Source organism: Grammomys surdaster, unplaced genomic scaffold, assembly GCF_004785775.1.
Source record: "Grammomys surdaster isolate TR1022 unplaced genomic scaffold, NIH_TR_1.0 258, whole genome shotgun sequence".
Classification (NCBI taxonomy): Eukaryota; Metazoa; Chordata; class Mammalia; order Rodentia; family Muridae; genus Grammomys; species Grammomys surdaster.
This window is the reverse complement of record NW_021604699.1, coordinates 4,924,759-4,936,269: the sequence shown is the minus strand read 5'-3', so window position 1 is coordinate 4,936,269 and position 11,511 is coordinate 4,924,759. Positions and strand designations below refer to the sequence as shown.

At 34.9% G+C, this 11,511-nt stretch overlaps 1 protein-coding gene across 1 annotated transcript; it reads right to left on the bottom strand.

Annotated features, from left to right (window-relative positions):
* Positions 1 to 1,672: 1,672 nt before the first annotated feature.
* Positions 1,673 to 10,137, bottom strand: LOC114627765 (prolactin-8A9-like). The gene is made up of 6 exons (XM_028775665.1): positions 10,107 to 10,137; positions 6,179 to 6,354; positions 5,371 to 5,409; positions 4,445 to 4,552; positions 3,087 to 3,266; positions 1,673 to 1,927 (listed from the first exon to the last, which is right to left on the bottom strand). Exons 1-6 carry the CDS (start codon positions 10,135 to 10,137, stop codon positions 1,673 to 1,675), a joined length of 789 nt encoding a protein of 262 aa, XP_028631498.1.
* Between the last annotated feature and the right edge of the window lie 1,374 nt (positions 10,138 to 11,511).

Here is an 11,511-nt window from a genome sequence, read left to right as displayed (position 1 = left end):
GAGCAGGGCCCATTCACATTTTTCAAACCTATTGCTTCTCCAGTAGTTTTCCACTTTTTTTCACAGTAAATTGCATAGTCTTATGGCCTAGAGCTGTGTATTTGTCAGCAAAGTTTTAGAAAAGCGCCCTGGTATGCTTGCACAATTATTTCTGCTTAGATTACCCTTTTGTCAACCATACAAAATCAGCATACTGTTTACCTCCTGAATCCGGACACTTGAAATGTAATGTGCATCACACATGTGGGTGCACACCTACTTTGAACATTTCTATCTACATGAGTAAATTATACATAGAGGACTTTCTGAGGTAGAGGTAATTCCCGATCCACAAGGCAAGGTAATCCTTTTTATACTCCATCACATCATTCTGCCACTGTTGGCTTAGGTTACCAAGGGTTTAGGTATAGTGATTAATTCAAGTCAACTCCACAAAAATAGATAAGGAACCAGCAAACTCATTTCTTAAGATTATGTCTTCATAACATTTATTTTATAATTGAGAAAGGAAACATCAATAAACTTGTTGTTTCTAGATGTGTATTCCCCTCAAAGAGATCTTTTTCTTGCTTTGTAGGAAGGGCAATAGAAACCACTGGCTCATCTTCTACCTAGTAGAGGATCATTAGCAAATCTTTACAGCCTTTCAGATGTTCAAACCACCACAGCTGCCATATTGTCAGCGTTATCATTGAAAAGTCTTACTTGACCATGCAAATCTCTTATCATGTTTGTTTTTTATGACCCCTGTGCTTAACATTTTTATTTTCTTATCTTGACTGCATTAGCACTTTGCAAACCATATTTAGAATCACATGTCAGTCACTCAGATCCTCAAGAGTCTTTTCTATTTTAAACATTATTTTATGATTAACCATAGCTGGAGAAGACAAAATGTAGATAAAATCTTGGCCATAAACTTTGCCAGTGAGACTCTCATCTCTTCTCACAATTTTAATATGATATTTATGAATGCAATAATTTAGAGCTAATTCTAACCAATATATGTAAAGGGCTTTATTCTTGTCATGATGAAACATGTATCTCCTAAAGTCTATCTATTCAGGTAGAAATAAACCTTTTCTGTAATATTCATATGACTATGATACACAATGGATATGATTTCATTTTTTTACATATTTTTCTTCTCAAAACCTCTTGGGTATTTAACACTGTTTTTGCTCTCTAGCTTTGGGATTTTTTTGTGCTACATTTTCCTTCTCTAGGTTTGTGTGTTTAAAAATTAACTCTAACTATCACAGGCATCTATGCATGTGCCCACCAACATAGAAAGATACTACATAAATGATGATGATAATAGATATATTTTAGATAGTTGATAGGTAGAGATAGATGTCAGAGGTAGATTACAGAAGATAGATAGATAGATAGATAGATAGATAGATAGATAGATAGATAGACATAAAGACAGATGATGGGTAGACATACATACAGATAAATAGATGACAGACAGATAGATATAAAAAAGAAGTAGTCTTAATTGTCATTAAGTGAATTTTATATAAATCTTAATTACAGAGCTTGATAGATAGTCTATTCAAGTAACAAAAAATTAAATACGCTTTTTAGATTTAGACATTTATAAAGAGAATGCTTTTATTTTTTTTAAAGGGATCCATTATATAGACACGTGCTTTCAAAAGATACATGATTAAACTAAACTTCCAAGCAATGCACTGCCATGGACCATCTCCAGAGTAGACAGGGTAGATGTCACTTGGCAACCTTCTCTAGTTATGCGACACTTCAATGTTCTAAGATGAAATTCAGTGTAGAATATATCCACTTGTAAGCAATGGGAAAGGTTAAATATTGCCAACAATTGATAATCTTTGCCATTTGATTTTATGGATGGAAGATGTTCCCAGGTGGGAAACATTTCTGTTATCCTTCTTGTAGGATAGACCTAAAAATCAAAATGATAGTCAGTTATTTGTTGATCACATTGTTAGTGTTTCTTTCTCCTTGTTTTTTATGTGTTAAGTCAGAGAAATGCATTCAGAAATATGCTGCTTCCATCAAAGTTATGGGCTTTCACTTATCGAAGCAAAGAAACTCTCAAATAGAGCATCTATGATCAAAGATTTATTTATTTTATGTATATGAGTACACTGTAATTGTCTTTAGACACCAGAAGAGGGCATTGGGTCCCATTACAGATGGTTGTGAGCCACCATGTGGTTGCTGGGAATTGAACTCAGCACTTCTGGAAGAGCAATTAGTGCTCTTAACCACTGAGCCATCTCTCCAGTCCTGTATCTATGATCAAGAAGGCTCATTTGCATTTCTTCTAACGCACACACAGAACTATGCCTTTTCAGAAGCAGAGGTAGTGTAGGAAATTTCTATGTGACTCTGGGACAATGGAGGAACTCTTGTCACCTTACCACTCATATAAACTCTTACATATTCTTACATATGTAATTCATAGAAGCTGATATGCACCACTATTCTTTTATACACTTCAACTAAATACATTCTCCATTCAGTCTATGTATGAAAATCTCACATGTCATAAGGATAAGAAGGTGACAATATGCAGAGCCAAGGGATGGCTGCAGTCAATGACCTGAACAATTTCACTTCATCCAATAAAGGTCTCCTCTAAATGTCCGTGAGGAACAGTTGTGTTTCATTCTGATTCCCAGAGTGAGAGGGAATGAGAAGCATTTCTGCAAAAGTTGGAGCTGCTAGCAACATCTTAGGGCAGTGGTTCTCAACCATTCTAATTCTGTAATTCATTAATTTGGTTCCCATGCTTTGGTGAACCACAACCACAAAATTATTTTTGTTGCCACATCACAGCTGTAATTTTGATATTGAATTAATAGTAATATTAAACAGATATGTAGGTTATCTGATATGTGACCCCTGTGAAAAAGCCATTTGACACCCAATGGATTCCAGACCCACAGGTGGGGAATCACAATCTAAGAGGACAATTGTCCACAAAACCAGATTTCTATGTTTCACTATACAAAGATGTATTTTGAAATGTCCTTTAGATTTAGTTTATACAACCCATCTCTTTTATGAATGAAACTAACTACCGAGAAATTTCTCACCTTGGTAAATATCCACCTAAGGTCATCCAGGAGTACTCTGTTGTTCTTCTCAGTCTCATAGGCTTTTGAGAGGATAGTTTCAGGGACATCTTCCATGGCTCTCAGTTCAAACACAAGATGGTATAGAGGGCTGATCCAGGCACCCAAAAAATTGATAAACATTTTTAAATACTTTTTGTTCTAGGAAACATAATAGAACCATTGAAATAAAATGATTTCAGTACAGGAAGTTTGTTCCATGTAATGTTCATATGAAAAAGCTGAACTGAACATTTTTTTACTATGTATATATGGCACATGTTATATAGACATTGCACAGTATGGAAATGTAAAATTTTAAAAATTAGTCTATTGTCTACAAAAAAAGAACAATTTATCTTGCTTATACTTTAATATTTTTCCCCTGAGGTAAAGTCATCATGTTTTGTTCTCAGCATTTCTAACAACTTCTTTCTCAGTGAGATCTTTATTATTTGGCTAATTTTATCAATTGATAAAACAGGTCTTCCTGGGACTCAATAGGGGCCAATAATATTCAACTCAGGAAAGATAGATACCACCAGCTAGGACAAATTGGCTCAAATCATTTTTACTCAGGGATCCATCAAAACCAAAAAAAAATATTGTTTATTAAAATACAGATTTATGATTTCTAGGTGAATTTAAGAAATTAGAATGAAGATACAATGAAAACAGCATGATAATCATTGTGCTTTCTCCTTATCTCTGACAGAGTAGAATATTTGCTGCCATGTATGTGTGAAGAAGTGTATTACATCATAACATAGAACTCCTATTATCTGTAGACTTCATAATGAATTGGAGGATTGATGTTCCTAAGGAACATAAGCTTGTACTTCATAGAACTATTCTCTTCATCTGGCTCTTAGTTAAGGAATAGAGAATTATAAAGGCATGAGAAAAAAGGAAAATAAAATAGAACCAGAACGTATCTGAAAACAAAATATGGGGGGGGGGTAGTGTTCAGTAGCATAGAATTCCATGATACAGAACCCATTAGCAACATATAATAATATCTAGACATCACTTATGTAGAAGTGAGTATATAACCATAGATAGGCAATTTAGTTCAAATCATCTTAAAAAATAGTAAGTAAAGTTTCAGTAGCAAGTCATTCCATAAACGCCAGTTTCTATATGTTGTATCTAAGTATCTGCTACAGTTACTGGGTATTTTGATATACTTATCAACATTATAACTTGATTGTTTTTTATACTTACTTTCATTTTTTCTGCATGCATGATTATTGTGTCTATCAAAATGCCTGCCCTGACAGTACTGCCAACACAGTAGATTACTTATGATGTTTTATGAAAAACCCATGAAAGACACTCACTCTGATATATATATATTCAGGTCCAATATTTGGGGGATTTGTGATAGTAGAGTGGCAGTAAGTTCTGGCTCTGAGAACAAGCTGATTCTGCCTAATCAGTTGTGAATTCTGTAAATAAAAATGTAAATTCAGTTTGGGACCCAAAACCGAATAAATACCTCATGACCAGAGTATTAATGCATTTTGATGGTTTTGAAAATTTTCAAAATAAGTACTTCATACAAAAGAGATACTGAGGAGTCAGAAAAGTGACCATCAACTAATTCAGAGTTTATTTATTATGTCTGCTACTTAATTTGGTTTTCCACTAGCTTTTGAATGTTCAACTTCTTCCTCTCTTACACTCCTGTCATTTCATCTTTCCTAAAAGTTACTGTATGCTAGACAGACATTGAAGGAGTGAGTTTATTAAGAAGTAAGTATATCAATTATCATCTTTCTCTAGTATATCAGCACAAGGCCATAACACTCATGTATTAATCTTCCTATTTTTTGTCAACAAATAATGATATTTACTTACCCAGACAACAGAATTATGAATTTAATAATTATAAAACTAAATACACATATCTATGCAAGTTTATACTATTTTAACAAATACATTGTATACATTGTGATAAAATAACTTGCAACACAGACTATTTTACAATAATCTCTATAAAACCCTGATTTAACAAAAAAAATATTAAATAATGACATGTGTTAGTCATTGCTTGTTTAATAAAATATTAAATTTACCAAAATATATACTTTAAAACATTTTATTGATTTCAAAAAGCCAGCTAATTCTTGACAGATAATGTATTATTGTGAAGGTTATGAAGTTGAAAAATGGTCAGTTAAGAACAGGAAATATAAATACTGTATAATTTTACTTGACATAAGACTCCTTTCAAGAAGCAGCTGGAAGAAAAGAAGGTACTTACAAAGACTACAAAATGTCTGGAAGAGAATTCATTGCGGAACTGAGTCATGTTAAGGGAAGAAAAATAACATCTAGTCAATAATAAACCACCATGAAGACATATTTATTGCAAACAGAGACACATTCTCTTGATATCTATCTTATTAAAGGTTTGTCTATTTCTACAACTTCTTTTGTAATTTCTGATTTTGAGAAATGATATGAGGCAATCTACAAGAAAGGATTAGATACATTTCTAATCCTGCACTTATATTGGACAACCACTCAATGAAATCTTTAAACCACAATTTTTGATATTTAGGGACTCTTAGTTTAGCCCCCATCCTCTCTTATCTCACACTCCCTTCCCTCTCTCCTTCTTCTTTCTGCCTTCCTCTCCTCCTTCTTTCTTTTTCTTTCTTTATTCCTTTTTATTTTCTGGATTCTCGCATGCTTCAGTTTATCTCTGGTACAAAGATATAGTTCACTGTAATGCACATCTTCTACGGAGTGTACCTGCAGTGTGCTAAATGAACATGCCTGTGGAAATTTATGATCCTGAATGCAACAACAGGAAATGAGAGTTCTTTGCCCAGGCACATTTTAAAGGCTTAAAGGCTTATGTCATTTTTTTGTAACTAAAATACAGAAAATATAGAAGTATCATTAGATTCTATAAAATATATGACACTGTCCAATTGATCCTGTCTCTGTTTCAGTATTTGGGGCATCTTTTACCATTGAAGCTATATTTTCTGATATCCATCATGATGTTAATGTCTCATGTTCTAGGGAAGTTCAAGCATTATCATGGAGATTGAAATACTTACAAATTCTTGATACATTTCTTCAATAAGTTTATGGATGGTTTCAGCTCGCTTGAGGGCATTGTTAAATGTTACTACAATGGGTTTCATGCAGTGTTCATCTTCTTTCTGACATGCAGGAACTGATGCAGCTTTCTCCCACAGGAGAAAGTTTGAAACCACCAGCAGTAGGACTGAACCTGCAACATAGAAACAAGAGTCATTTAGGGACCATGTATTAGTCTAAGTTTTCTAAGACCCAATGGATTCAGAACACTTTTTATCTAGCCATTTCTTTCTTTATTTTCTTTCATTCTTTCTTTTTCTTAATGACTTGTTATTGGATATCTGGAATGACAGATAAAATCACTGTGATGACCTAGGCAAGTAATTGTATTTTTTAAAATAGTTAGAGAAGTAGGTTATTTACCCTTTTTGTGTGTGTTGTTTCAGAAGTGGTTCTGAATATTGCAAATATCAGGAACTGAAATTAATCCTTAAGTAGTATTTTAAATCACTTTTAGATGGCTTAGGTTTTTTTTGGCATTTGAGTTCATTTTTAGTTACCAAGTTTATGAAAACTTTGTAATTTTTAAAACTCATACCTGATGTTAATGCATTTGATATTACAAGTTTACTTCTACGTGTTTGTCTATAAATAAACAGATTATGATCACTAATAGAAAAGATGATGAGAATGTTCTCCTAAAAATGATGTAACTTTATAATTGCTAACTTATGATAAAATTCAACCAGAGTCTATTTCATCAAAAACTTCTGTTCATTTTCTTTAAGATTGATCTGTATAGTAATTCTGTGAAGAAATTATGTTCACATAATTTTAATCCGAATATATTCATGAAGGAAAAGTCTTCCATGGTGAAAAAAATTCTAATGGCTTTTTATTGGTAGATGTAGAAGTCAGAACACCAACAAACCTACTTTTTCCCTCACATTATTTCTGGCAGAAAACACAACCACAATTTTGAGACTCTGTTCTATCAAAGGTCATGGTCATTATTGCTAAAGCATAAATTTTTTTCACTATGACATTATAGCAGATACTTTAGTAGATTGACTTCATCTACTGTTTTGTCTCTAAACTATTCACTTTTAAAACTTGTGACAGTGATCAAGAGGAGCCTCAATCTCCAAATATCTACTCATTAGGAATGGCAACCGGAGCCTTAAACTTAAGACAGAGGAAAGATTAAAATTAAGGGGGAAGAATGAATATAAGAGTTAGAAGTCAAGAACGTTTACTGAAATAAACTGGATTTATGTGCTTTTTCATAACCAAGTGATCAGCACTAAAATAATAGTGATATAAGCAACATTAAATGGATTAAACAGGTTGTTTATATTTGTCTGTCAATGTAACAGTATTGATTTATTTATTTATTTTTTTGCAAAACCCTCGAGTTTGAAATGGAACAGGGGAATGGGTTTGTGATGAATTGGAAGAATGATATAACACAATATTTATTCATAAAATCTTCAAAACATTAGAAACATTAATGTCTTCATATTTCATTTAAAATATGTTTGGTATCATAGCCTTTTTTTTTTAGATGTAAAAAGACTTTATTTATTTATTTTTTTAGGTCCCATTCTTAGTTTAGTAGAAAACTTTTTTTTTGAACATGAAATGCTTTTTTATAGCATGTTTTACAAGGGGAGGGGGTAAGAGGGGTCAGGTGGTGGAAAAGTACAGAATCTTCTTAGCCTGTGCCTTGAAACATGTCATGGTCTATACGGTACACTGCCTTGAATTATGATCTATCTGCTATTCTTCAGAAGATATGGTACACTGCTTGAGTAATGGTCTCCCTGCTATTCTTAGGCGGTGGTGGCGCACGCCTTTAATCCCAGCACTTGGGAGGCAGAGGCAGGCGGGTTTCTGAGTTCGAGGCCAGCCTGGTCTACAGAGTGAGTTCCAGGACAGCCAGGGCTACACAGAGAAACCCTGTCTCAAAAAACAAAACAAAACAAAAAGACTAATTATATCATAGCCTTTTTTTTTGAATGTGGAAAATAATTTATTTCAAGCTTTCTAGTGACTTACAAGTTGCCCTTGTATCATAGCCTTTTAAATAACAAATATCACCTATAAAATATGACACTTACACTGCACCCCATTGTTCTTCATTTTTGTGATGTCATTTTACTTGTGCTAAATTGGATAACACTGTAAGACACAGTTTAACATCTTTGACTACTTCAGGCTTCAGAACATAAAAATTCTTCAGATTTATTCCAGTGGGAAAACTCATATACAATATTCACAATCTGCTTGTACACCTGCAGGCCAGAAGAGGGCATCAAATCCCATTACAGATGACTGTGAGCCACAATATGGTTGCTGGGAATTGAACTCAGGACCTCAGGAGGAGCAATTGATGCTCTCAACTACAGAGCCGTCTCTCCAGCCACAGATAACAAGGACATATGCTCCACTATGTTCTTAGGAGCCTTATTTATAGCCAAAAGCTAGAAAGAACCCAGATGTCCTTTAATAGAGGAATGGATACAAAAAATGTAGTACATTTACACAATGGAGTACTACTCAGCTATTAAAAACAATGAATTCGAGAAATTCTTAGGCAGATGGATGGAACTAGAAAATATTATCCTGAGTGAGGTAACCCAATCACAAAAGAACACACATGGTATTCACTCACTGATAATTGGATATTAGCCCAGAAGCTCACAATACCCAAGATTCAACTCTCAGACCACATGAACCTCATGAAGTAGGAAGACCAAGTATGAGTGCTTCGGTCCTTCTTAGAAGGAGTAACAAAATAATCAAGGGAGAAAATATGGAGACAAAGTGTGGGACAGAAACTCAAGGAGGGGCCGTCTGTAGACCATCCCACCTGGGTATCCATCCCATGTGCAGTCACCAAATGTAGACACGAATGTGGATGTCAGGAAGTGCATGCTGACAGGAGACTGATATAGCTGTCTCTTTAGAGGTCTCCCAGAGTCTGACATATTCAGAGGAGGATGCCCACAGCTAACCATTGAACTGATTAAGGGATTTGAATTGGAGGAGTTAGAGTGAAGACTGAAGGAGCTGAAAGGGTTTGCAGCCCCATGAGAAGAGCAACAATACGAACCAACCAGAGTTCCCAGGGTCTAAACCACCAGTCTGGGAGTACATAGAGAGGGACCCATGGCTCCAGCTATATATGTAGGGAGGATGGCCTTGTTGGGCATAGGTGGGAGAGGAGATCCTTGGTCCCTTGAAGGCTGGATGCCAAGTGTGGGGGAATTCGAGGGTGGGGAGATGGGAGTGGAGTGATGGAGGGACACATCCTTGTAGAAGCAGGAGGATTGGACATGAGACAGGGGGTTCCAGGTTGTGGGGATGTGGGTTAAGGGGATAACATCTGAAATGTAAATTAAAATACTCAGTTAAAAAAACAATATTCACAATTACAATTCTGTTTCTTCTAAATGAGATGACTTGATTTGGACCCACTGACTTTCCATCCTCAATTGTTCCAACTTCCCAAGCACCAAAACATTGTCCTTTTGAGCTGTATTATCTGTTCTGGATGGTACTACACACATTGGAAGCTGCTTAATGATTCCCATCAATTCTACTCATTGAATAACAGTATCACTTTTCTCTGCCTCTCATTTTTATAGAAAAGACAACAAAGCCTCTCTTTGTACATTGCAACATGTCTCAAGTTAAAGAATGATGAGAACTACTAATCCAATTGTCTCTTGTGATTTGTACAGTTTTCTTTCATGAAAAGTAATTTTCAAAAGTATTAGAAAGTGTATGCTGAGTTCTTCTCGTGGTAATCTATGAAAAAATATCTTTTCACATCAGATTGAACATCAAAGATTCCAAAGAAAGACTTCCATTAAAATAAACTCAAAGAACCACTGAACTGGATATTTTAAATTAGAGAGAAACTTGGGGTAATTTACTTACAGAAGTGAGGTTGACTCAATGGCAGCCCCATATTTGAGGACTTCCTAAGCAGGATGAGTTCTGACTCTGGAGATCTGCTTCACGGGCACCCAACATTCAGTTAGTTTTCTGGTCCTATATATTCTAGTAGATAAGCCCAAGGGCATGTACAGCCATGGACAGCAAGAAGTCACGTACAAAAACCCTCATTCATGAACCATGTCTTTCTATCTCCAGGGAATGTTAACCATTTTATTACAAGATACTTATAAGTGTCTGGATGATTTCTCTTTGTTTCTTTCTACACATTGATTCTTGTCAAAATTATTTTTTAAATCTCTGACCATCTTAGCTGCCTAATGACAGACTGTCATATCAGACCAGAAGGAAACGGGTTTTCATAATTGCTTCACTTTTTTATACTCTGGATTTTTCTGTCATCTGTCTCATGTTTATGAACAGATAGGGATTCTGTTTTGAATATTTGAACACCATGCAATTGAATTAGAAAATTTTCAATAGTGTTATAAATATCTGCTAGTAGTCACTGACACTGTAAAGGTTGTTTCTCTATGAACTAAGCTGACAGTTATAATAATCTTCATGCTTAATTTAGATATGTGGAAGACATTTTGAACTATATCATTTATATTTAACAGACAAACTTCTTTAACTCTAGAACCTAATATCTCCCAAAAATGATTGAATTTGAATTAATATACTAAGCATTGATTAATTCCTTGTTATTTGTTTTAAACATATCAAGAATTTGTTAAGTGCACCAAAGCCAAATGTGCCAGTATTGCACTAGTGATTTTAGTTTTATACACTTGCCGCTAGTAGTAGCAATTAGGCCATTATACCACTGTTGAAAATTCTCCAAAAGCAAATTCTTCTAGATTTTACTTTTTGTTTTCTTTTTCTTTTTCTTTCTTTTATAAGGTTATTTTTACATTTCAAATAGTGTCTCCTTCCCTTACAGGTTCTCTCTCTCCATTGTTGGGCATTTTCATTAATGTCATTCCCATTGGGTCCTTGGAATTTTTTGCTTCCCTGACATTTGGGACTTTCTAATGACTACCTACCGTTCCCCATCCACCACTACTATATACCTCCTTTCAATTTCTTTTTTTTTTTTTTTTTGGTTTTTCGAGACAGGGTTTCTCTGTGTAGCCCTGGCTGTCCTGGAACTCACTCTGTAGACCAGGCTGGCCTCGAACTCAGAAATCCACCTGCCTCTGCCTCCCAAGTGCTGGGATTAAAGGCGTGCGCCACCACCGCCTGGCCTCCTTTCAATTTCTTGATCCTCTGAACTTCTCCCCAATCTCTTCCCATATCTGATCTTGTCTCCCTTTTATCCTCCCCTCCTCACACACTTCCAGATGGCTTCCTCCCTCTACTTCTCATAACTATTTTGTTCCCATTT